We start from the raw sequence: 27,828 nt of genomic DNA, 5'->3' as shown, positions 1-27,828 counted from the left end.
AGTTGGGGGGTGTAGGGGCTAACGGGGTGTATGTTGTAGCGTCCCGGAACAGTTAGTGCTGCAAGATGTTCTGGGTATATGTTCTGTTGTGTTTATGTTGTGTTACGGTGCAGATGTTCTTCCGAAATGTGTTTGTCATTTTTGTTTGGTGTGGGTTCACAGTGTGGCGCATATTTTGAACAGTGTTAACGTTGTTTAAACGGCCACCCTCAGTGTGACCTGTATGGCTGTTGACCAAGTATGCTTTGCATTCGCTTGTATGTGTGAAAAGCCATAAATATTATGTGACTGGGCCAGCATGCAAAGGCAGGGCCTGTAGGGTTTAATGCCGCTCTGTATTTCTCTCTAAGTCTATGTATACGTCTTTATGTGCTCAACGCTTCAATCATTGGTATGTTTTCATCTACAAAACCATTCTTTGTATCACTCCATCTTATCTATCTTGTCTTTTAACAAAAAAACAAGGAAGTCACAATCTTCGTTCAATGAATGTACTTCAATTTGTCATCCCCAAAGTAAGAACTGAACTGGACAAGAAAGCATTTAGGTTTTCAGCACCGAAGGCTTGGAATAACTTACAATCGAATCTTCAACTTCAAACCCTCGTTACATTAAATGAATTTAAAGCTTCTGTGAAAGGATTGCAGTCTACCTTGTCGCAGATGTGTGACGTGAGCAAGTTTTAATGTTGTAAATTTGATGTTTTATGTGTTGTTTACTGTTTTTATTGTAACCTTGCTGCTGCCCTCTTGGCCAGGTCTCCCTTGGAAAAGAGATCTTTGATATCAATGGGATTTTACCTAGTTAAATACCGATAACTTTGAAAGCGATACTGATAATTTCCGATATTACATTATAAAGCATTTATCGGTAGCCCGATATTATCGGACATATCTATTGATTTGTATTCGAATCATAGCTCCTGAATCGTAATCAAAGATTAAGATTTCCACCTCTACTACTGACAGCAGACATTGTACAGTAAGTGATGTTGTATTATGTTTGTTGGCTCTAAAAGTCTGCAGTAATCAGTGATTTTCTTAAAAAAAAAAAAAGAAACTAATGTGATGCCTTTATTAAATTAATATGCTTAAAATTATCAAAATACGTAAAAAAAGTTATTATAAATGTGCTTGTTACAACATTAAATGCATATGTATATAAAACCTTTTTAATAGAGGTATTTGGATGTTTTTCAACGGATGTATAGGCATAATTGAGCAGCTCTCATAGGCTCCATTGTTAGTAGACTATTGATCGAATATTTAGAATGCATTAAAAAAACAAAAAAAAACATTGTCATATCTCTCATAATAATTGTAAACGATAGACAAATTTCCCCAAAAAAGTGCAGTTCCCCTTTTGAGGAGACACAACAGTGTTCAGGTGCCACAATTCTAACTACAAAAGCACTCAGAGAACGCAGACCATAACCGGGCCCTATCTCCCTATCGTAAATAATCCTTCAAGGGTACCTATGATAATTTCATCTACATTTAAAACACCTTTTGTGGTCTGAAAGATATGCATTAGATAAACTGTACTTTTTTAAATTTTGGGAAAAAGTCTCTACAAGATATTCAATTCTTAAGGTGCTCCTAGATTGCGAATGAAACCATGAACCACTCTCTCAAAAGGTATCATAATTTATCTTTTGAAAATGTACTATTTATTTTCTAGACAGTGTTGAAAAACAACTTTCTGAACATTCTATAGCAGAGTCACCCGGTCACTACATTATGTACACCTGCATACTTGCCGATGGATTCAGAGATTGCATGTTTTTGGCAGCATTAATGTCACTGCGTGTGACACATTAATGATACTCTGCACATGCTAAGATTGTATGGAAATTATACTTTATCCTACATTTTTGTGTTTCCTCACAGCCTGAAGCAGGGGAGCTTCTCCCCCTCTGACTGAGCGCTTGCCTTAAGGTCTAAATAAGTACGTCCAACCCGCTGTGATGTCACGACGTAGCCAAACTGCAAAACCCTACCAAAATAGGCATCTAAAACTGTGTACAAGCCTGCGGCAAAATGCACAAACTTTGTGATTTATCTATGAGTATTGGGAATCGGCATATTGTTGGCACCGATATTGGCCTTCTTTTATCGGTATCGGGCGATATTTTTTATATTTATTTTACGTATTTATTTTTACAACTGCAAAAGAAATACATCAGCAGATAGAAAATATACACACACGATACCAGTATTTGGTATACAAAATACTGACAAGTAGAGAGTAAATTAGTCGTAATAACCAGTGGTCTTTGCTACTAAGCTGCGCTACCATGCTCATATTTTTACTCATTTTCAGGACATTTCCCATATTTGGAAATTAATATGTTGATGCTTCTCTTAGGCCTCTTCCACATTGTCGGCTAAGGATATCCAGGCCTAACCTTATCCTTGTCCACAAACAGACAATTCCACCGTTTAAGATCCCTTCCCCCGTTCTGTCTACCGGCACAACGCGACCCAGTATGCATGCGCGCAAAAAAAAAAAATGCGTGTGTAATAGTTACCTGAGTGAGCCATCTTACATGAATCATATCTTTAATAGACGTGCAAAAGTGAACAATGTGGTAAAGAACATTTTACAACAATCAATGTAGGTATCTAGATATCTGGTCAGGACACTGCTTGCAGGTTGAAATTGGCGGTCGTACTTGACGGCCGCAACCACTTCATGGCTTCATAATATTTATGGTAAGAGAGATAAAGGAGACACTTTGTGTCAAAATTTGATGGATGGGGGGGTGGGGTTCATGGGGGAATGCTCATGAATATGAATGAGTATGACCTTATGCCAAAAAATTGATGGATGGGGAGGGGGAAAGGGGGGGTGATCATAATAATATGAATGAGTATGACCTTATATAAAAAATGATAGATGGGGGAGGGGTCAAAGGTCAAGGGGGCGATAAGAGGGGATGCTCATGAATATGATTGAGAATGACCTTATGTCAAAAAAAAATGATGAATGGGGGTGGAGTCAAAAGTCAAGGGAAGGAGGTAAGGGAAAATGCTCATGAATATGAATGAGTATGATCTTATGTCAAAAAAATTGATGGATGGGGAGGTGTCATAGGTCAAGGGGAGAGGATAAGGGGGGGGGGTCCTCATGAATATGAATGAGTATGACCTCATACCCAAAAATTGATGGGGAGGGGTCAAAGGTTAAGGGGAGGGGATAAGGGGGATGCTCATGAATATGAATGAGAATGACCTTATGTCCAAAAAAATGTATGGATGGGGGAGGGGTCAAGAGAAGGGGGTGAGCGGGATGCTCATGAATATGAATGAGTATGACCTTATGTCAAAAAAAAATTATGGATGGAGAGGGTCATAGGTCAAGGAGAGAGGATAAGGGTGGGATGCTCATGAATCTGAATGAGTATGACCTTATGTAAAAAAATGATGGATTAAGAAGGGGGCAAGGGATATGCTCATGAATATTAATGAGTATGACCTTATGTAAAAAAATTGATGATGGGGAGGGGTCAAAGGTCAAGGGGAGGGGATGAGAGGGATGCTCATGAATATGAATGAGTATGACCTTATGTCAAAAAAATGATGGATTGGGGAGGGGTCAAAGGTCAAGGGGAGGGGGCAAGGAGGGATGCTCATGAATATGAATGAGAATGACCTTATGACCAAAAAAATGATGGATGGGGTAGGGGTCAAGAGAAGGGGGCGAGGGGGATGCTCATGAATATGAATGAGAATGACCTTATGTCAAAAAAATTAATGGATTGGGGTATGGGTCATAGGTCAAGGGGAGGGGATAAAGGGGATGCTCATGAATATGAATGAGTCTGACCTTATGTAAAAAAATTGATGGATGGAGGAGGGGTCAGGAGAAAGGGGCAAGGGGGATGCTCATTAATATTAATGAGTATGAACTTATGTCATAATATTTGATAATGGGGAGAGGTCAAAGGTCAAGGGGAGGGGATAAGGGGAATGCTCATGAATATGAATGAGTCTGACCTTATGTAAAAAGAGATGGATGGGGAGGGGTCAAGAGAAGGGGGCATGGGGGATGCTCATGAATATTAATGAGTATGACCTTATGTCAAAAAAATTGATAATGGGAGAGGTAAAGGGGGATGCACATGAATATGAATGAGTATGACCTTATGTAAAAAAAACGATAGACGGGAGAGGGGTCAAAGGTCAAGGGGAGGGGATAGGCGGGATGCTCATGAATATGAGTATGACCTGTCAAATTTGATGGATGAGGGGTTGATGAATATTAATGAGTAAGACGTGCTGTCAAAATATGATGGATGAGGGGTCGGTGAATGTTAATGCGAATGACATCGTGGGAAAATAGGGATGGGGTTGTGGGTTACAAAAAAGGGGGGTGCACGACTTAGTTGGTACGAGTGCTAAGGAAAACCATTGCATCCGGTCTCCCCTAGAGGGGTAGGGGGATTTACCCACATTTGCAGTCCTCTCCAAGGTTTTTCATAGTCATTCTCCTCAACGTCCCATTGGGTTGTGAGTTTTTCCTTGCCCTTATGTGGCCGCTGATCTGCGGATGTCGTTGTGGCCTTTGAGACACTTGTGATTTAGGGCCATATAAATAAACACTGATTGATTGATTGAAAACGTGATATTTTTCAAAGATGAAATGGAAAAGATGGAGAAAGTCTTCAATTCAGCCATGATTAGTGAAACTGCTGTTTCCATCTATAAAAATAGTGCGTCCAATTTGAAAACTTACCTCGACACTCCGCAGAAAAGTAGAGTGTTTCTGAGTCGTACTCGGATGCCTCCGTCCGAGTCCAAGGGTGAGAAATGGGGCTTAGGTAGCTTACGGAAGATATCTGTTTATTCCAGCTGAAAGAGAGAAAAGAAGATTGTCTTTTTAGGACACACCACCGGCGGAAGATGAAAGGACATCCCCCTCTTCAGTTTCGACCTATCCCCTTCGAGGAAACACCCCCACCTCGGGGGTTGCAACGTGTAGACGTTGATGTGTACATATACTGTAACCATGGCTGAAAACTGTATCACGATTAAGTGTAGTGTTGCCCCGATACCAATATTTAGTACCGGTACTAAAATGTATTTCAATACTTTTTAGTCGTTTTCTAAATAAGGGGGACCACAAAACAATAGCATTATTGGCTTTATTTTAACAACAAATCGTAGGGTACATTAAACATATCTTTGTCCGATAATATCTCCAGTCCGATATTATCGGACATCTCTAATTGAAAGCATGTACTGTTTATTTTTTGAAAAGTCTCCTCCGTGTCAGCGTAACGTTTATGTTGCAGGCAAAATCAGCCACTACTTTAAAAAGCGATCTTGCGAGGAAGAAAGTCAAGAGTCCAGGTGAAACAGAGCAGAGAAATTAACGTAACAGGCAGTTTAAATGTAACAATTCATGGGGGTGACAGCATGTGGACATTTTTGTCCACAGAGCGCTTGAAGGCTGCTTCAAAATCATCTATGGATGTGTCAAGCGAACTCTCATCAAATTAATAAAAATTAAAAGACATTTTACGGTGTTCGTTATAGTAGGGCTGGGCGATATGGCCTTTTATTGATATCTCATATTTTTGGGCCATGTCACGATACACAATATATATCGTGATATTTTGCCTTAACCTTGAATGAACACTTGATGCATATAATCACAGCAGTATGATGATTCTATGTGTCTACATTAAAACATTCTTGTTCATACTGCATTAATATATGCTCATTTTAAACTTTCATGCAGAGAAGGAAATCACAACTAAGTCACTTGACCAAAACTGTATTTATTAAACAGTTATTAAGCAGTGGCCCAAACATTCATGTCCTCTCAAAACAGAAAGTGCAAGAGACATTTTAAAACAAGCTATTAGTGCACTTTTGTGCATGATGTCTCTAAGATGACATCTAAATTAAAGTGTACTTTTGGGATGATGTCACACAAGATATTTCATTAAGTGTCAAATAAAAAATTAGCTGCATAATAGGAAATCAAACAGTGTACATATGTCCATCGTTCTGTGGTAGGTTCCTGCTGACATTATTTTTTTCTGTTGATTTTTTTTTTCATACAGTATTGATCTGGAAATTTTTGCTTCAGCATTTTGTGGGTGTGGCACCGAACGGAGATGTTGACATGCCGTTTCAATCACTCTTCATTCTCTCGCGGGTGACTTTTCAAATGATGTTACACATTAGCAGTTCTGCAACTTTTTGTAGCAACGCTTTTGCTGCATATAAGTTCAAAATATTCCCGCTTGAAGCCTAACCACCGCCAGTTGATGAAGCCCCTGCGGTTTTTCTTGGGAATTAATTATTCTTCCATTTGTTACCAGATTCGCACCTTCTCTCTCTTGTATTGCCACTCGCAACGCACCTCTAGCATCACAGCTAATGTTACCCATGTAGCTACTTCTCAGCTCGGCGAGGGCGTGTGACGTTGCACGTGTGTCGTATGTTAGAAGATGCGCTTGTTTGTCTCTTTGAGGAGGAGAGACACGAAAGAGTGGGAAATGCATACACTGTAATGCCCGCAGCTAAAAGCAACTGTGTGAGAACCCATCCATCCATCCATTTTCTACCGCTTATTCCCTTTTGGGGTCGCGGGGGGCGCTGGCGCCTATCTCAGCTACAATCTGGCGGAAGGCGGGGTACACCCTGGACAAGTCGCCACCTCATCGCAGGGCCAACACAGATAGACAGACAACATTCACACTCACATTCACACACTAGGGCCAATTTAGTGTTGCCAATCAACCTATCCCCAGGTGCATGTCTTTGGAAGTGGGAGGAAGCCGGAGTACCCGGAGGGAACCCACGCATTCACGGGGAGAACATGCAAACTCCACACAGAAAGATCCCAAGCCTTGATTTGAACCCAGGACTGCAGGACCTTCGTATTGTGAGGCAGACGCACTAACCCCTCTGCCACCGTGAAGCCCTATTTATTTATTTCATTAAGTGTCAAATAAAAAATTAGCTGCATAATAGGAAATCAAACAGTGTATATATGTCCATCGTTCTGTGGTAGGTTCCTGCTGACATTATTTTTTTCTGTTGATTTTTTTTTTCATACAGTGTTGATCTGGAAATTTTTGCTTCAGCATTTTGTGGGTGTGGCACCGAACGGAGATGTTGACATGCCGTTTCAATCACTCTTCATTCTCTCGCGGGTGACTTTTCAAATGATGTTACACATTAGCAGTTCTGCAACTTTTTGTAGCAACGCTTTTGCTGCATATAAGTTCAAAATATTCCCGCTTGAAGCCTAACCATCGCTAGTTGATGAAACTGCTGCGGTTTTTCTTGGGAATTAATTATTCTTCCATTTGTTACCAGATTCGCACCTTCTCTCTCTTGTATTGCCACTCGCAACGCACCTTTAGCATCACAGCTAATGTTACCCATGTAGTTGCACGTGTGTCGTATGTTAGAAGATGCGCTTGTTTGTCTCTTTGAGGAGGAGAGACACGAAAGAGTGGGAAATGCATACACTGTAATGCCCGCAGCTAAAAGCAACTGTGAGAGAACCCATCCATCCATCCATCCATTTTCTACCTCTTATTCCCTTTTGGGGTTGCGGGGGGCGCTGGTGCCTATCTCAGCTACAATCTGGCGGAAGGCGGGGTACACCCTGGACAAGTCGCCACCTCATCGCAGGGCCAACACAGATAGACAGACAACATTCACACTCACATTCACACACTAGGGCCAATTTAGTGTTGCCAATCAACCTATCCCCAGGTGCATGTCTTTGGAAGTGGGAGGAAGCCGGAGTACCCGGAGGGAACCCACGCATTCACGGGGAGAACATGCAAACTCCACACAGAAAGATCCCAAGCCTGGATTTGAACCCAGGACTGCAGGACCTTCGTATTGTGAGGCAGACGCACTAACCCCTCTGCCACCGTGAAGCCCTCTGTGTGAGAACATATACTTAAATCAATTAATCAATCAATGTTTATTTATATAGCCCCAAATCACAAATGTCTCAAAGGACTGCACAAATCATTACGACTACAACATCCTCGGAAGAAATATCACGATATATCCATCCATCCATTTTCTACCGCTTATTCCCTTTCGGGGTCGTGGGGGGCGCTGGCGCCTATCTCAGCTACAATCGGGCGGAAGGTGGGGTACACCCTGGACAAGTCGCCACCTCATCGCAGGGCCAACACATATAGACAGACAACATTCACACTCACATTCACACACTAATATAGTACTTTTCTATATCGCACAGAGACAAACCTGTGATGTATTGAGTATATCGATATGTCGCCCGACCCTGCGTTACATTGTATTAAAGTAAATTGATAAAAAAACAAAAAACTTTTTTTGCGTTAAAATTCTGGCGCATGGTCAGGATTGTACCACCTCGGCCTCAATTTGAGCCAGGAAAAACCCTGATTATTTCAACACAAAGATAGTAGGGCTGCGAATCTTTGGGTGTCCCACGATTCGATTCAATATCGATTCTTGGGGTCGCGATTCGATTATATATCGATTTTTATCGATTCATCGCGATTCTCGATTCAAAAACGATATTTTTCTGATTCAAAAGGATTCTGTATTCCTTCAATACATAGGATTTCAGCAGGATCTACCCCAGTCTGCTGACATGCTAGCAGAGTAGTAGATTTTTTTCAAAAAATCTTTTATAATTGTAATTGATTGCAATAATGTAAATTTGTTTTAACTATTAAACAAACCAAAAATACGACTTATTTTATCTTTGTGAAAACATTGGACACAGTGTGTTGTCAAGCTTATGAGATGCGATGCAAGTGTAAGCCACTGTGACACTATTCTTTATTTTTTATTTTTATAAATGTCTAATGATAATGTTATTGAGGGATTTTTAATCACTGCTAGGCTGAATTCATAACTAATATTGATACTGTTGTTGATAATATTCATTTTTGTTTAACTACTTCCAAAGACATGCACCTGGGGATAGGTTAATTGGCAACACTAAATTGGCCCTAGTGTGTGAATGTGAGTGTGAATGTTGTCTGTCTATCTGTGTTGGCCCTGCGATGAGGTGGCGACTTGTCCAGGGTGTACCCTGCCTTCCGCCCGATTGTAGCTGAGATAGGCGCCAGCGCCCCCCGCGACCCCGAAAGGGAATAAGCGGTAGAAAATGGATACTTTTGGTTTGTTCTGTGTCGTGTTTGTGTCTCCTTTCAATTGCTCTATTTATTGCAGTTCTGAGTGTTGCTGGGTCAGGTTTGGTTTTGGAATTGGATTCCATTGTTATGGTATTGCTGTGTATTGTTTTGTTGGATTGATTAAAAAAAAAAAAAAAAATCGATTTAAAAAAAAAAAAAAGAGAAAGAATTGATTCCGAATCGCACAACGTGAGAATCGCGATTCGTATTCGGATCGATTTTTTCCCGCACCCCTAAAAGATAGTATTAAAAGTTATATCATCTGCCAAATGTATGTCCTTCATATTGTTCATATATAGCGCACAAACCTACAGTCAAAACCTCCTAATAACGCAGCCCTGTTCCCACTTGTGTTAACCACTTGTTGCAGGACCACGTCTCACTCCCTGTATTTGCAAACAAAGACAATATGCCGGCAAAATTTGTCTTGGAAGTGTCCCGACAATGCCCGTTGATGGATAATTCGTACATTGAATATGAAACAAATACATCAAATGTCGGAAAACTACTGTATGCACAGTTCAGGTAGTCCTGTAATACCGGTCAGAATTCAAACTCTGATCAGAGCGGGGCACCAGGTGAGGTCCATTGGATTATGTTGATTTACAAGTGCGTGTCCAAGTACAACCCGTTTTGAAACAAACGGGCGATTGCTGCCTGGCATTTGTCCTTATCAAGACCCTTTTGACTAGACGCTTTGTCCGGTCCGGCGTTGATGCCTCCAGGCTGACGGTGCTAAACATGCGCACTGATTTGTGAAGAGCCTGCTGACTGTGGTGTGTTTGCTGAACAAGCGAGGCATCAGGGGTTAGTGGGCCCATTTTCTCTCTCTCTTTCTCGCTACACTCCTCCCCCGCAGTGAAAGCACCTAATTAGGATCTCCCAGCCAGCTTGCAGGTGTGATGAGCCCCCGGGGTTCAAGAGTGAGTCATTGTCCCAGGGGACTGGACTTACTCAGAGGTTCAATTGGGTAGAAGTGATGTCTTTGGCTACTGTGCAGACGTTGATATGTACATACTGTATACTGTAACCATGGCTGAAAACTGTATCATGATTAAGTGTAGTGTTGCCCTGATACCAATATTTAGTACCGGTACCAAAATGTATTTCAATACTTTTTAGTACTTCTCTAAATAAGGGGGACCACAAAACAATGGCATTATTAGCTTTATTTTAATAAAAAATCATAGGGTAGATTAAACATATCTTTCTTATTGCAAGTTTGTCCTTGAATAAAATATTGAACATTCAAAACAACTTGTCTTTTATTAGTAAGTAAGCAAACAAAGGCTCCTAACTGGTCTGTTGACGTATGCAGTAACATATTGTGTTATAATGTAATATCATTCTATTTGGTCAAAATTATGAGGGACAAGCTGTAAAAATTGATTATTAATCCACTTGTTCATTTACTGTTCATATCTGGTTACTTTCTCTTTTAACATGTTCTATCTACACTTCTGTTAAAATGTACTAATCACTTATTCTTCTGTTGTTTGGATGCTTTACATTAGTTTTGAATGACACCAAAAATGTAGGTATCGATCCGATACCAAGTAGTTACAGGATCATACATTGGTCGTTTTCAAAGTCCTCATGTGTCCAGGGAGTTGATGAATATAATTTGAATATTAAAAAAGGAAAAAAAGATTTTGTGATGAAAAAAAAATATCGATGCAATCATAGTAGTATCGGCTAGAAACGCTATTGTACTCAGTATCATTACAGTGGATGTCAGGTGTAGATCCACCCATGGGTGCTAGCTTGCTTTTAGCGGTTAGCAATCGTATCTTCCTATGGAGTGTAGTGAAGCATGTTTAGCTATTCCTCGTCCTGCACGGATGATATTTGTAAAAAACGTACTTTGTTCGTCACCATGGAGGCGAGGATTAGTGATTTAGAAGTAGCTAAAGCACTGAATGGATGTTCGCCATATCTTAAAACACATCTTCCTGAGGGCGTTGCAGTGTTATAACTTCACCTTTATCAATAGTTTTTAGGCCTAAATGCGTCCATTCTCCCTTTTCTATCTACAGTACACACTGTGTCTGCCTGTAAGTACTCCGTGATTGTGCGCTGCCGAACATGCTCGTCTGCTCGTAAACCAGCAATGTCTCGACGTGACGACGACACGCCGTCATGACCGGTACTTTTCCAACAAAATATAGTACCATTTTTGATTCATTAGTACCGCGATACTTTACCAGTACTGGTATACCGTACAACCCTAATTAATTGTGTTTAGTCCATCCATCCATCCATTTTTCTATTGCTTGTCCCTTTCAGGGTTGCGGGGGGTGCTGGAGCAAGTCAATATCGATAATTATTGATATTTTTTATGACCTATTGAAAACGAGGAGCAGGATAAAACATTTTTAAATGTAAATCATAGTTATTTAAAATGTAACCTTCCTCTGTTTATAATCCCCTCAACTGTTAAGCCAGAATAGAAAGGAAATGTCAACACAACCATAGAAAACAATTAATGTAAACGCAATTTAAAAAAACAAAAACCATGAACATATAACAATAACTTCTCAAAATGAATGTGAAAAAATAAGGACATTGTCAAGCATATTTGAGTCAGTGAATCTCTAGTCTTTGTCGAGCACCTTGGAGTCAGTGAATCTACGGTCTGTGTCGGGCACTTTTGAGTCAGTGAATCTCCAGTCTTTGTCGAGCACTTTTGAGTCAGTGAATCTCCAGTCTTTGTCGAGCACCTTGGAGTCAGTGAATCTCAAGTCTATGTCAGGCACCTTGGAGTCAGTGAATATCTAGTCTTTGTGGAGCACCTTTGAGTCAGTGAACCTCCAGTCTTTGTCGAGCACCTTCAAGTCAGTGAATCTCCAGTCTTTGTCGAGCACCTTGGAGTCAGTGAATCTCCAGTCTTTGTCGAGCACTTTTGAGTCAGTGAATCTCCAGTCTTTGTCGAGCACCTTGGAGTCAGTGAATCTCAAGTCTATGTCAGGCACCTTGGAGTCAGTGAATATCTAGTCTTTGTGGAGCACCTTTGAGTCAGTGAACCTCCAGTCTTTGTCGAGCACTTTTGAGTCAGTGAATCTCCAGTCTTTGTCGAGCACCTTGGAGTCAGTGAATCTCAAGTCTATGTCAGGCACCTTGGAGTCAGTGAATATCTAGTCTTTGTGGAGCACCTTTGAGTCAGTGAACCTCCAGTCTTCGTCGAGCACCTTCAAGTCAGTGAATCTCCAGTCTTTGTCGAGCACCTTGGAGTCAGTGAATCTCCAGTCTTTGTCGAGCACTTTTGAGTCAGTGAATCTCCAGTCTTTGTCGAGCACCTTGGAGTCAGTGAATCTCAAGTCTATGTCAGGCACCTTGGAGTCAGTGAATATCTAGTCTTTGTGGAGCACCTTTGAGTCAGTGAACCTCCAGTCTTTGTCGAGCACCTTCAAGTCAGTGAATCTCCAGTCTTTGTCGAGCACCTTGGAGTCAGTGAATCTCCAGTCTTTGTCGAGCACTTTGGAGTCAGTGAATCTCCAGTCTTTGTCGGGCACCTTTGAGTCAGTAAATCTCCAGTCGTTGTCAAGCACCTTGGAGTCAGTGAATCTCCAGTCTTTGTTGGGCACCTTTGAGTCAGTGAATCTCCAGTCGTTGTCAAGCACCTTGGAATCACTGAATCTCCAGTCTTTGTCGGGCACATTTGAGTCAGTTAATCTCCTGTCTTTGTCGAGCACCTTGGAGTCAGTGAATCTCCAGTCTGTGTCAAACACCTTTGAGTCAGTGTATCTCCAGTTTGTGTAGGGCACCTTTGAGTCAGTGAATCTCCAGTCTTTGTCCAGCACTTTGGAGTCAGTGAATCTCCAGTCGTTGTCGAGCACCTTGGAGTCAGTGAATCTCCAGTCTTTGTCGGGCACCTTTGAGTCAGTGAATCTCCAGTCGTTGTCGAGCACCTTGGAGTCAGTGAATCTCCAGTCTTTGTCGGGCACCTTTGAGTCAGTGAATCTCCAGTCGTTGTCGAGCACCTTGGAATCAATGAATCTCCAGTCTTTGTCGGGCACCTTTGAGTCAGTTAATCTCCTGTCTTTGTCGAGCACCTTGGAGTCAGTGAATCTCCAGTCTGTGTCAAACACCTTTGAGTCAGTGTATCTCCAGTTTGTGTAGGGCACCTTTGAGTCAGTGAATCTCCAGTCTTTGTCGAGCACTTTGGAGTCAGTGAATCTCAAGTCTATGTCAGGCACCTTGGAGTCAGTGAATATCTAGGCTTTGTGGAGCACCTTTGAGTCAGTGAACCTCCAGTCTTCGTCAAGCACCTTCAAGTCAGTGAATCTCCAGTCTTTGTCGAGCACCATGGAGTCAATGAATCTCCAGTCTTTGTCGGGGACCCTTGAGTCAGTGAATCTCCAGTCGTTGTCGAGCACCATGGAGTCAGTGAATCTCCAGTCTTTGTCGAGTACTTTGGAATCAGTGAATCTCCAGTCTTTGTCGGGCACCTTTGAGTCAGTTAATCTCCTGTCTTTGTCGAGCACCTTGGAGTCAGTGAATCTCCAGTCTGTGTCAAACACCTTTGAGTCAGTGTATCTCCAGTTTGTGTAGGGCACCTTTGAGTCAGTGAATCTCTAGTCTTTGTCGAGCACTTTGGAGTCAGTGAATCTCCAGTCTTTGTCGGGCACCTTTGAGTCAGTGAATCTCCAGTCGTTGTCGAGCACCTTGGAGTCAGTGAATCTCCAGTCCTTGTCGAGCACCTTGGAGTCAGTGAATCTCCAGTCCTTGTCGAGCACCTTGGAGTCAGTGAATCTCCAGTCTTTGTCAAGCACTTTAGAGTCAGTGAATCTGAAGTCTGTGTCGGGCACCTTGGAGTCAGTGAATCTCCAGTCTCTGTCGAGCACCTTGGAGTCAGTGAATCTCAAGTCTATGTCAGGCACCTTGGAGTCAGTGAATCTCCAGTCTTTGTGGAGCACCTTTGAGTCAGTGAATCTCCAGTCTTTGTCGAGCACCTTGGAGTCAGTGAATCTCCAGTCTTTGTGGAGCACCTTGGAGTCAGTGAATCTCAAGTCTATGTCAGGCACCTTGGAGTCAGTGAATATCTAGGCTTTGTGGAGCACCTTTGAGTCAGTGAACCTCCAGTCTTCGTCGAGCACCTTCAAGTCAGTGAATCTCCAGTCTTTGTCGAGCACCATGGAGTCAATGAATCTCCAGTCTTTGTCGGGGACCCTTGAGTCAGTGAATCTCCAGTCGTTGTCGAGCACCATGGAGTCAGTGAATCTCCAGTCTTTGTCGAGTACTTTGGAATCAGTGAATCTCCAGTCTTTGTCGGGCACCTTTGAGTCAGTTAATCTCCTGTCTTTGTCGAGCACCTTGGAGTCAGTGAATCTCCAGTCTGTGTCAAACACCTTTGAGTCAGTGTATCTCCAGTTTGTGTAGGGCACCTTTGAGTCAGTGAATCTTTAGTCTTTGTCGAGCACTTTGGAGTCAGTGAATCTCCAGTCTTTGTCGGGCACCTTTGAGTCAGTGAATCTCCAGTCGTTGTCGAGCACCTTGGAGTCAGTGAATCTCCAGTCCTTGTCGAGCACCTTGGAGTCAGTGAATCTCCAGTCCTTGTCGAGCACCTTGGAGTCAGTGAATCTCCAGTCTTTGTCAAGCACTTTAGAGTCAGTGAATCTGAAGTCTGTGTCGGGCACCTTGGAGTCAGTGAATCTCCAGTCTCTGTCGAGCACCTTGGAGTCAGTGAATCTCCAGTCTTTGTTAAATACCTTGGAGTCAGTGAATCTCCAGTCTTTGTCGGGCACCTTTGAGTCAATGAATCTCCAGTCTTTAGCGAGCACCTGTGAGTCAGTGAATCTCCAGTCTTTGTCGGGCACCTTTGAGTCAATGAATCTCCATTCTTTAGCGAGCACCTGTGAGTCAGTGACTCTCCAGTCTTTGTCGGGCACTTGTACTAAGTCAGTGAATCTCAAGTGGCCAAAAATACTGAACATCCTTGTTAAAAAGAACTCTGCTTTGTTTTAAAGGAATAGTTAGGCCTTCTATGTGACTGTATTTTAACGTTGATGGTGCGTAAGCCAAGTGTTTTCCAAAGTGGTACTTGGTGAAAAAACTTTGAGGACCACTGGTCTGAGAGGAAACTACGCAAGCAATATACGGAGTGGTAGGGCGTCGGGCCAACAAACATCTTTTAGCTACTGAAATGGAAACACAAAACAACGGGCAGCCTAACAGTGTGCCGAGACAGCAGTTCTGAACAATCGAACGTAGCATCCCGAATCATAATCGAAACGTGACGTGCCTTGGACTAAATTCACACTGCAGATTGTGATGCTTAATCGGGATTTTATTTCTTAAATTTGATCGTTTCATGTTATCTCTATTACAAACAAAAATTGGTTACTAACGTTAACGGAATGTGTCCCTGAATTGACCCGTATGCGCAATGATGTCAGGACATCATATGCTCCAGCCATGTTTATGTACAAAACCCTAAACCAGTTAAGTTGGCACGTTGTGTAAATCGTAAATAAAAACAGAATCCAAGGATTTGCAAATCCCTTTCAAATTATATTCAATTGAATACACTGCAAAGACAAGATATTTAATGTTCGAACTTAGAAACCTTATTTTGTTTTTGCCAATGTGGACTTGTCAGACCACAAAACACTTTTCCACTTTGCAGCAGTCCATCTTGGATGAGCTCGGGCCCAGCGTTTGGGGGTGTTGTTGATGAATTGCTTTCGCTTTTAATGATAATGTTTTAACTTGCACTTACAGATGTAGCGATCAACTAGTAACTGAAAGTGATTTTCTGAAGTGTTCCTCAGCCCATGTGGTGATATCCTTTACACACTGAATGTCGCTTTTTGATGCAGTACCGCCTGAGGAATTGAAAGTCACGGGCTTGCCGCTTACGTGCAGCGATTTCTCTAGATTCTCTGAACCTTTTGATTATATTGTGGACTGTAGATGGTGAAATGCCTAAATTCCTTGCAAAAGCTCATTGAGAAATGTTGGTCTAAAACTGTTCGACAATTTGCTCACGCATTTGTTCACAAAGTAATGACCCTCGCCCCATCTTTGTTTGTGAATGACTGAGCATTTCATGGAAGCTGCTTTTATACCCAATCATGTCACCTGTCTGTTCCCAGCGTCCCTCACCTTTCTCAGTCTTTTTTGCCACTCGTGCCAGCTTTTTTAAACAAGTTGCCGGCATCAAATTCCAAATAAGATAATATTTGCAAAAAAGAACAAAGTTTCTCAGTTCAAACTTTAAGTATCTTGTATTTGCAGTCTATTCAATTGAATATAGGTTGAAAAGGATTTGCAAATCATTGTATTCTGTTTTTATTTACGATTTACACAACATGCCAACTGGATTCACGGTTGCAGAGGGGTTAGTGTGTCTGCCTCACAATACGAAGGTCCTGCAGTCCTGGGTTCAATCCCAGGCTCGGGATATTTCTGTGTGGAGTTTGCATGTTCTCCCCGTGAATGCGTGGGTTCCCTCCGGCCACTCCGGCTTCCTCCCACCTCCAAAAACATGCACCTGGGGATAGGTTGATTGGCAACACTAAATTGGCCCTAGTGTGTGAATGTGAGTGTGAATGTTGTCTGTCTATCCGTGTTGGCCCTGTGATGAGGTGGCGACTTGTCCTGGGTGTACCGTGCCTTCCTTCCGATTAAAGCTGAGATAGGCGCCAGCGCCCCTCGCGACCCCAAAAGGGAATAAGCGGTAGCAATGGATGGAAAACGTGCCAACTTCACTGGTTTTGTAAAACATGGCTACAGTTCTAGTGGGTTTCGTTCCTGGAACATTTGTGGCAATTTCAAAGATTTTGTGCAACCGGAGTCAACATCTAATTCATGGTTTTCCCTAAATTGCCAAAATACCTGTGGCGGTGGAGGTGTGGTTAGGGGCGTGGTCAATGTGACATCGCATGATTTGCTATTTTGCATATATTTTTTAAGAAGGCAAAAAAATATGAATATGAATTTAAAACAAATATTTTAATATTAAGTATGGTATTAAAACTTTTTTTTTTACATAATATTGTTTTTTATAGATTTTTTAATTGTTGCTGTTTACTGTAAAATGTACTTTGTTGAACTTCAATTTTTTTAAAGAGGTTTCTCTAATCTTTTTAGTCACTTTCTCTTTAAGAACAATGAATGGCAACAAATGTGTCATCTATCTAGGGTTTTATAGGAGACTGTACTTGTGTTTAGAGACTCTTTACTTTTGTTGCTCCATGTCCGCGGCAAAAAGTGACTAGAGCTGCAGAGAGCCTGATGTCACTGTGTTGTTGGGTGCCTTCTTTCATTGAAAATTTAAAATTTAACTAATTAAATTGTGAAGATCGCCGTTCGTGGCTATATCTCAAATATATTAGAGTACGTCCACAGTGTGGACACTGCCATTGCTCCAGACAGCCCCGTGCGTATAGCTCACGGCATCACTACATTCGGTTTCGGGAGCACTATTTGGGTTATCAAAATACGTAATTTTCTGGCCAAATTAGTCAATAGTGCGCCATTAAAATATATAGCCATTCACACTGTAACTACCTGCTGGTGTTAATGTCTATGTTAGTGTGTTACAATGTTAATTTTTGGCCTGTGAACATGTGAACACACCTTGTTGGCAGAGAATGAAAAGTGTTTCTAGGCGTGAAGTACGGAGGCATGTGCATGGAGGAAATACTTGTTGGAACTGGGCCTGTTGTTAGCATAAAATTGGCAATAAAAGATTTTTTTAAAAAGCGTCAGACTTTGTTTTCTTCTGGAAGTTACTGTGAATTGTATTACCGTTCTTTTCTGTCTATAAGGCGCTCTTAAAATCCTTAGATTTTCTTAAAACTCGGTGCGTCTAATGTACGGAATAATTTTGGTTGTGCTTACCGACCTCGAAGCTATTTTATTTGGTACATGGTGAAATTATAAGTGTGACCAGTAGATGGTACTAACACATAAGAGATACGTGTAGACTGCAATATGATGGAAGTCACACATAAGAGATAAGTGTAGGCTGCAATATGACATAAGTAAACAACATGTTTATATTATATTGAAAATATCAAACTTTACACGCAGCACTCAAAAATCAATTAAAATGTTTTATTACGACATTGGTAAAATATGAAGCCGCACGGCTTGATGGATTGTACTGTGGTTCAACATACGAGTATTATTATGGTGTGTTTATAAGGTAAGACATACTATCTGGCGTTTGTTTTGCAATATTATTCAAAAGGAACTTTTCTTACTTTCTGGTACCTGCTGATCTGTATTTGGGGTCTGCATTAGTCCTGAAAATATGTGCGCATCTGCCTTTGTAGTCCGTGCCAAAACTGTAGTTGATAAGCTTCTTCTTTTTCTCTATCCTGTTGTTATTCTTGTTATGGGACATTCATCCTCAGCTGTTGCCATTTCTAATTTATGATATTGTAAAGTTCTAACTTATATCTGTCAGTAAACTCACCATGAAAACGTTAAAACATACCGGTGTATTGGGTTTACATTCTTCACCCAAGGAACTTTAGTTATCCGAGGGTTCCGGTCGGACATTTTTTAACGGGACACATTTCCGGTGTTGATGTTGCATTTTTGAGCCACGGATGAGAAGATTCTGCTCTGTTATTGAATTAAGTAAAGTCTGAATGTCATTAAAACAGTTAGCTCCATCTTTTGTTACTTCTTCCACTCCCGCCCTTGCACAGTACACCGCTAAAACAAAGATGACGTAGAAAAGACGCTGCCGAAGGTGAGCCAAGTAAACAAGACCGCCCACAAAACGACGCATCCTGAAGCGACTGTCAGAAAGCGACTTGAAGATGGTCTGTAAAACATAATCCATGCAACATTTTGACCAAAGAACCATCATTACATGTTGTGTAGACCAGTGGTCCCCAACTTCGATTGGTACCGGGCAGCAGAATAATATTTTACTAATTTTATTTTATTTTTCTAATTATTATTATTTTTTTTTTTTTTATTAAATCAACATAAAAAACACAACATACACTTACAATTAGTGCACCAACCCCAAAAAAACCTCCCTTTTTCATGACAAAAAATAAATAAATACAAATAAAATAAAAATATCGCCACCCCTCCCCTCCCCTCCCCCGCAGGGCCGCGGGACAAATTATCAAGCGTTGACCGGTCCGCAGCAACAAAAAGGTTGGGGACCACTGGTGTAAACCACAAAGAAGTGTTTTATTTTAGAAAAAAAAACAATAATATGACTCCTTTAATGTGCCTTTTGTATGAAAATAGACCTGACTAGACCCGTTCATTGGCAGTGCGCCCTATGATCGGGAGAGTATGTTACTTTATTATGTTAGGTGTAGAAGCTACCAGTCGCAGTTTTTTTCATAGTTTGGTCAGGGGTGCGACTTATACTCAGGAGCGACTTATGTGTGAAACTATTAACACATTACCGTAAAATATCAAATAATATTATTTAGCTCATTCACGTAAAGGACTAGACGTATAAGATTTCATGGGATTTAGCAATTAGGAGTGACAGATTGTCTGGTAAACGTATAGCATGTTCTATATGTTATAGTTACTTGAATGACTCTTACCATAATATGTTACGTTAACATAACAGGCACCTTCTCAGTTGGTTATTTATGCGTCATATAACGTACACTTATTCAGCCTGTTGTTCACTATTCTTTATTTATTTTAAATTGCCTTTCAAATGTCTATTCTTGGTGTTGGGTTTTATCAAATAAATTTCCCCCAAAAATGCAACTCATACGCCAGTGCGACTTGTATATGTTTTTTTCCTTCTTTATTATGCATTTTCGGCAGGTGCGACTTATACTGCGGGGCGACTTATATTCCGGAAAATACGGTAATATGAAGCCGTGGCACACCCCCCCAATCAAATACATCAAGGGAAAACCCTGTAATTATTTTGCACAGAAGATGAAAAAGCATATAGGTCGGATGAACGCAACCTGCTAGTTCAGACTGCCGTTGCATAGAATATTTATCTGATTTATATCCACATACCAAAGAGGCCGGGGTCGCATTTGGAAAAAATCTAAATTGGACTATTCACATTGACAGGAAAAAAATCATGTACACTTCCCATACGGGCAAGCATTTCAAAATTAAACTCCAGTGTGAACATCACACCTCTTGATAAAGATGCTACTACCCCTATTGCTCAACTATTTTCTGACAATTGCTTGGCTTCACGGTGGCAGAGGGGTTAGTGCGTCTGCCTCACAATACGAAGTTCCTGCAGTCCTGGGTTCAAATCCAGGCTCGGGATCTTTCTGTGTGGAGTTTGCATGTTCTCCCCGTGAATGCGTGGGTTCCCTCCGGGTACTCCGGCTTCCTCCCACTTCCAAAGATATGCACCTGGGGATAGGTTGATTGGCAACACTAAATTGGCCCTAGTGTGTGAATGTGAGTGTGAATGTTGTCTGTCTATCTGTGTTGGCCCTGCGATGAGGTGGCGACTTGTCCAGGGTGTACCCTGCCTTCCGCCCGATTGTAGCTGAGATAGGCGCCAGCGCCCCCCGCGACCCCGAAAGGGAATAAGCGGTAGAAAATGGATGGATGGATGAATGGATGCTTCTGCAAACATTTTGGACTCCCAACACTAAAGTCGCACTCAAGACCTTTCAAAGTGTGCTTGACCCCACTTAACACTGAAAGTTTGGCAGCATGTTTCGCTCCGACCTCCTCTCCATTTCAGTAGACTTTCTTTCCTCTTGCCCAGTCGACGGAGACGGGCCAGGGTGCGGCATGTGACCATGCAGTCACACGTGCGAAGCGTGTGAAAAGCTCCGAAAAGTAGGGATGTTCTGGTCAATGTGCCGATACTTATACGGATCGTCCATGAGTGAGATTAGCCGATACTAATACCAATACCAAATACTAACTGTAAATGATTTAATGAATTGATGTTCAGTGCTAATGAAAGTTAAACAATATCAGCACAATATTCAAACTAATTTGTTATTTTATTTTATTACATACAATTGTTTGAGCAGAACTAAGTCAGTAGGTAACAATAACTAAACAATAGCAAAAACGACTTTCTATTACTCATTTAAATCCTTATGTGTTTGCCCTCAAAGTCCTCCTGTGTCCAAGGACTTACTCTCTTAATTTGTAAACAATAACAAAAACAGTAGGTATAATTTTGAGAAAATAAAAATATTATTGGTCAAGTCACTCTATTATTGATCATATACTGATACTACCCTTTGTGTCGACGCCACCAATATATGGATCGATCTGCCCTTCCCCTACCTGTCTTGTACTAACTGTGACAATGCTGACACACCAACAGTTGTTGTTATATTATCCTCCCTCTAATATACTTATCCATTAGCATGCCTGCTCTTGGCTTGATAATGATACTTAAGATATCAAAAGATGCCAAAAGATGCAGTTTAGTTGCCCTAATGGAGGTGATTATTATAAATTGAGGGAAGCGGCCCCATACTGTATGAAGATCCATAGGGTATCAGCTTTTGTAATTGGCATTGGAAGGCATTTATCGGCAATGGCGATCACATACTTAGTTGTGAAAATCGTCCGATGCTGATCGGTGGCCAATCAACCGGCACTTTCCTACTGAAAAGCCATTTGATCTAACATTTCCTAATGATAACCTCCACCTTTCATTATTGAAATAATACAAATACAGAAAATAATTCAGACTGAAAACTAGTGGTGTCAAAAAAAAAAAAAATTCAAATGAATCACAGTTCATCTTTGTAACGATTCTTAATCGATAAAAAAAAAAAATCCAAAATAGAAAACTTTTAAAACATTTTTTTTTTTTCAATTTAAAATCATTTTTTTTATTTCTTTATCTGTCCTGTTCAACCACTTGGGCAAGCGTCGAACGAGTCAAAAGCCGAAAGAAAACAACATTTTTTTTTTTTTAATTTATTGTTTTTTTTTCCATTTTTTTTTAGTTGTGGCGGCCGTAATTCTTTCGTGGCGGGCCACCACAAATAAATGAATGTGTGGGAAATCCTGAATATATATATATATATATATATATATATATATATATATATATATATATATATATATATATATACACATATATATATATATATATATATATATATATATATATATATATATATATATATATATATATATATTAAAGGTAAATTGAGCCAATTGGCTATTTTTGGCAATTTATTTGAGTGTGTATCAAACTGGTAGCCCTTCGCATTAATCAGTACCCAAGAATTAGCTCTTGATTTCAAAAAGGTTGGTGACCCCTGGTCTAGAAGGAAGGTTTTAGAATGGCCTTCCCAAAGTCCTGACTTAAACGTGTGGACAACGCTGAAGAAACAAGTCCACATCAGAAAACCAGCACATTTAGCTAAACTGCCCCTATTTGGTCAAAAGGAGTGGTCAAAAAGTCAAACAGAAGCTTGCCAGAAGCTTGTGGATGGCTACCAAAAACGCCTTATTGCAGTGAAACTTGCCAAGGGACATGTAACCAAATATTACCATTGCTGTGCCCTCGTTTGAAATAAGTAGGATGCAGTTGTGGATTTAAAGGCCTACTGAAATTAGATTTTCTTATTTAAAACGGGGATAGCAGGTCTATTCTATGTGTCATACTTGATCATTTCGCGATATTGCCATATTTTTGCTGAAAAGATTTCGTAGAGAACATCCACGGTAAAGTTTGCAACTTTCGGTGTTAAGAGAAAAGCCTTGCCTTTACCAAAAGTCGCAGACGATGACGTCACATGTTTGATGGCTCCTCACATATTCACTTTTTTTTTAACGGGAGCCTCCAACAAAAAGTGCTATTCGGACGAGAAAACGACAATTTTCCCATTAATTTGAGCGAGGATGAAAGATTTGTGTTTGAGGATATTGATAGCGACGGACTAGGAAAAAAAAACAAAGTAAAAAAAAAAAACGCGATTCCGGACTTTTTTAGACACATTTACTAGGATAATTCTGGGAAATCCCTTATCTTTCTATTGTGTTGCTAGTGTTTTAGTGAGTTAAATAGTACCTGATAGTCGGAGGTGTACGTCCACGGGTGTGTTGACGCGCAGTGTCTCAGGTTACTCGACGGCAGCTGTACGGACGGCACAAGCTCAGCTGATATCCGGTAAGTGGCGACTTTTTAACCACAATTTTCTCACCGAAACCTGCTGGTTGACATTCGGTAGGGACCCATGTTCGCTTGACCGCGCTCTGATCCATATGAAAGTTTCACCTCCAGAAATTTTAAACAAGGAATCACCGTGTGTTTGTGTGGCTAAAGGCTAAAGCTTCCCAACTCCATCTTTCTACTGTCATCCATCCATCCATCCATCCACCCATCCATCATCTTCCGCTTATCAGAGGTCGGGTCGCGGGGGCAGCAGCCTAAGCAGGGAAGCCCAGACTTCCCTCTCCCCAGCCACTTCGTCTAGCTCTTCCCGGGGGATCCCGAGGCGTTCCCAGGCCAGCCGGGAGACATAGTCTTCCCAACGTGTCCTGGGTCTTCCCCGTGGCCTCCTACCGGTTGGACGTGCCCTAAACACCTCCCTGGGGAGGCGTTCGGGTGGCATCCTGACCAGATGCCCGAGCCACCTCATCTGGCTCCTCTCAATGTGGAGGAGCAGCGGCTTTTACTTTGAGTTCCCCCCAGATGGCAGAGCTTCTCACCCTATCTCTAAGGGAGAGCCCCGCCACCCGGCGGAGACAACTCATTTCGGCCGCTTGTACCCGTGATCTTATCCTTTCGGTCATGACCCAAAGCTCATGACCATAGGTGAGGATGGGAACGTAGATCGACCGGTAAATTTAGAGCTTTGCCTTCCGGCTCAGCTCCTTCTTCACCACAATGGATTGATACAATGTCCGCATTACTGAAGACGCCGCATCGATCGGCCTGTCGATCTCACGATCCACTCTTCCCCCACTCGTGAACAAGACTCCTAGGTCCTTGAACTCCTCCACTTGAGGCAGGGTCTCCTCCCCAACCCGGAGATGGCACTCCACCCTTTTCCAGGGTGAGAACCATGGACTCGGACTTGGAAGTGCTGATTCTCATTCCGGTCGCTTCACACTCGGCTGCGAACCGATCCAGTGAGAGCTGAAGATCCCGGCCAGATGAAGCCATCAGGACCACATCATCTGCAAAAAGCAGAGACCTAATCCCGCCGCCACCAGACCGGAACCCCTCAACGCTTTGACTGCGCCTAGAAATTCTGTCCATAAAAGTTATGAACAGAATCGGTGACAAAGGACAGCCTTGGGTACTGTGACTTCTCCAATATTAATTGAACAAATTGCAAAAGATTCAGCAACACAGATATCCAAAAAACTGTATAATTATGCCGTTAAAGCGGACGACTTTTAGCTGTGTGTGCGCGCTGCCCTCATACTTCCTAAAAACATGTGACGTCTTGCGTACACGTCATCATTACACAACGTTTCGAAGACGAAACTCCCGGGAAATTTAGAATTGTAATTAAGTAAACTAAAAAGGCCGTATTGCCATGTGTTGCAATGTTAATATTTCATCATTGATATATAAACTATCAGACTGCGTGGTGGGTAGTAGTGGCTTTCAGTAGGCCTTTAAGTACCACTGGTCTAAGTGCCGCCACTCACCCTGTGGGCAAGCGAGGCAGAGTGTGCGTGCGCACGCAAGCCGGAGCCCCTCCCTCCCGCGTCACGCCACAGCCGACCTTCCCGAGGTTTATATAACTCTGAAACGAGTCGTCACCAGCCTCTGAAAGGCGACACCCAGCGCCGGCCTCCGCCCACATGAGCCACACAGCATGCAGCTATTTCACACGGCCGCACACAACCCGTGGAAACCTGCTGCTGCTTCTGATAGGCTGTTTAGATCACACTCCAACCACCCCCGCCCTCGCCCCGTCAACTTGTCCGCCTGTTCGCCTCTACTGGGAGGCCCGACAGATAAGGACGACTGCGGGGGAGGGGGAGACAAGCGGGGGGGGTCAGAGGTAAACAGGAAGCCGGGAGGTTGGGCGGAAAGGGAGGGGCCAGAAGGGGGAGGAGCCGTGGGGGAGGATAGGGGAGGGGTTGAGCTGTACTTGAGTGAGAGTGTGCCGAGCATGCGGGAAGACGGCCTCAACCCTCGCAGCACCGTAGGTCGGAATTTTTTTTTTTTTTCACCCCCAGTTTCTCTTCTCGTCTTGTCCTTTTTCTGTCCGCTTCCTTCTCTAGGAAGCAAAACGGCGACTGTTGTGTGTTGAAAGAGAGAAAATGTCCGTTGGGAAACAAGGTGGAGTTTGTGCGAGGCAACTTTGCTGAACTTAGTTTGACCCCGGAGTTGGGTAGAGAACGCAGTCCAGTACCACGTTCTGCCCGGCTTGTAAAGAGTTACTAGAGGGGGGGGATCTGAAAAGTTTTAGCCCCGGACAAAAGAAGTGAGAGAATGACCTTGTTGTCCTTGCGCGGTTTATAACCATGTGTTGCTTCACTGAAAGGTGAGAATGTTCAGACATCAAACCTTCAGAAAACAATTGTAATCCACTAAGACAAACACTTCTCAACCAATCCAAAGCTCGCTGGTTACTGATTTGCAACGACTGCATGTAGGTTTGAGACTACGGGAAGTCATTATCTCCTTGAAACTTTTCTTTTTTTTTTTTCTTTCAAGACTCAAACTGCCTTTATAGTTGCACATACCAGGCGTGCCCACACTTTTTGTGCAGGTGAGGTACCTTTCAATTGACCAAGTCGAAGGAATCTACCTCATTCATATAGGTAATTTATATTCAATTATTTATGAAAGAGACGTTTTTGTTAACACGTTAAAGGCCTACTGAAACCCACTACTACCCACTACGCAGTCTGATAGTTTATATATCAATGATGAAATATTAACATTGCAACACATGCCAATACAGCCGGTTTAGTTTACTAAATTGCAATTTTAAATTTCCTGCGAGGTATCCTGTTGAAAACGTCGCGGCATGATGATGCGTGCGCGTGACATCACGGACTGTCAGGAAATATTAGCTCAGCACCAGTTACGGCTAAAATTCGTCTCTTTTCATCGCATAATTACACAGTATTCTGGACATCTGTGTTGCTGAATCTTTTGCAATTTGTTCAATTAATAATGGAGACTATAAAGAATAATGCTGTTGGTGGAAAGCGGTGTATTGCAGCTGTCTTTAGCACCGAGACACAGCCGGTGTTTCTTTGTTTTTAACACAGAGCGGTCAAGCAAACATGTTTCGCTAAGTCAACCAGCATGTTTTTGGATGGGAAAAATTGTGATCTTACCGGAGACATCATTGGATTATTCGTCCTCCTGCAGTAGCTGTTTAAAAGGCAGCTGTGAGCTTGGCTCCTCGGCTTCTTTCTGAGACACTGCATGTTCACTGCAGCCATCCGACCTTAAGGTATGTCTTCAAAATCTCACTAAAACATTATTAAAACAATAAGCAGATAAGAGATCTTCCAGAATTATCCTACTAAATGTGTCTAATTACATCTGAAACGCTCACACTGCCGCTGCCCGGAGCCGTCACTTTTTATTTTATTTTTCTAGTTCTTCGCTATCAATATCAACATCCACAAATCTTTCATCCTCGCTCAAATTAATAGGGAAATTGTCATTTTCTTGGTCCGAATAGCTCTTGCTGCTGGTGGCTCCCATTAAAAACAATGTGAGGACGTAAGGTACCCTCACCCTTGTGACGTCATCGTCTGCTTTTTTATCAGCACCAAAAGTTGCAAACTTTATCGTCGATGTTTTCTACTAAATCCTTTCAGCAAAAATATGGCAATATATCGCGAAATGATCAAGTATGACACATAGAATGGATCTGCTATCCCCGTTTAACTAAGAAAATCTGATTTCAGTTGGCCTTTAAAGTTGCACTCTACAGGCGTGCCCACACTTTTTGTGCAGGCGAGCTACTTTTCGATTGACCGACTCGAAGTAATCTACCTCATTCATATATATAATTTATATTTAATTATTTTTGAAAGAGACGTTTTTGTTAACACGTTAAAGGTGTTTAATGATAACACAAGCATGTTTAACACATATAAATTCCTTTGTTTCATGAAGACAAGAACATAAGTTGGTGTATTACCTGATTCTGATGACTTGCATTTATTTGGAATCAGACAGTAGTGCTGATAATGTTCACATTTTCGAATGGAGGGGAAAAAAAGTCCTCCTTTCTGTCCAATACCACATGAAAGTGGTTTGTTTTTGGCATCTTATTTGTCCAGCTTCCATACTCGTTTTTATACGTTTTGCAAGAAATACATTGACTGCAAACTCCGTAGCTTGCTACCTTGTGCACGCTAGCTTTCCGAGACTCTTATTTTGTTAGCGCAGGCAGGATGAAGCAGGGCTTTTATTGTGAAGACAGCAACTGTGCAGTCTGTCTTTAGGGGTTTGACAGCAGGTACGGCGCGAGAGTCTGTTAAAATAAGAAGTGTTTCTCGCCCTCCTCTCGGTCATGTTTTCTTAATAATGATCTTGCAGCAGCCAGCGTCATCTCAGAAGACCCTCGGGTGCCGTGAATGTCAATCAAGTTACGAAAGTGACGTCGTAGTAAAGATTGATGATCACAAATTATTTAGGTGTATTTTTTTAATGCTTGGTTTGCGATCGACTGACACACCCACCACGATTGACCAGTAGCTCGCGATCGACGTAATGGGCACCCCTGCACTATACAATGTTTCAAGTCAAGTGTTTCATGAAAATA

General features: G+C 41.9%; 1 protein-coding gene across 10 annotated transcripts in view; it reads left to right on the top strand.

The window, feature by feature from the left end:
• Window positions 1-27,828, top strand: part of chd9 (chromodomain helicase DNA binding protein 9) — a 211,538-nt gene that overhangs the window by 37,277 nt on the left and 146,433 nt on the right. Inside the window, exon 1 of one of the 10 annotated variants that reach the window (XM_061877118.1) lies at window positions 25,155-25,240. The exons of 5 other annotated variants lie outside the window; for them this stretch is intronic. Coding sequence is in view for 1 of the 5 variants with exons in the window: in XM_061877098.1 (XP_061733082.1) it covers window positions 25,204-25,236 (33 nt within the window). In the remaining 4 variants the exon portion in view is untranslated. 4 more of the 10 variants (XM_061877098.1, XM_061877160.1, XM_061877133.1 and 1 more) reach the window with 4 other exon arrangements.

The sequence above is a fragment of the Nerophis ophidion genome, linkage group LG02, assembly GCF_033978795.1.
Source record: "Nerophis ophidion isolate RoL-2023_Sa linkage group LG02, RoL_Noph_v1.0, whole genome shotgun sequence".
NCBI classification, from domain to species: domain Eukaryota; kingdom Metazoa; phylum Chordata; class Actinopteri; order Syngnathiformes; family Syngnathidae; genus Nerophis; species Nerophis ophidion.
This window is presented reverse-complemented; position numbering and strand designations above follow the sequence as displayed.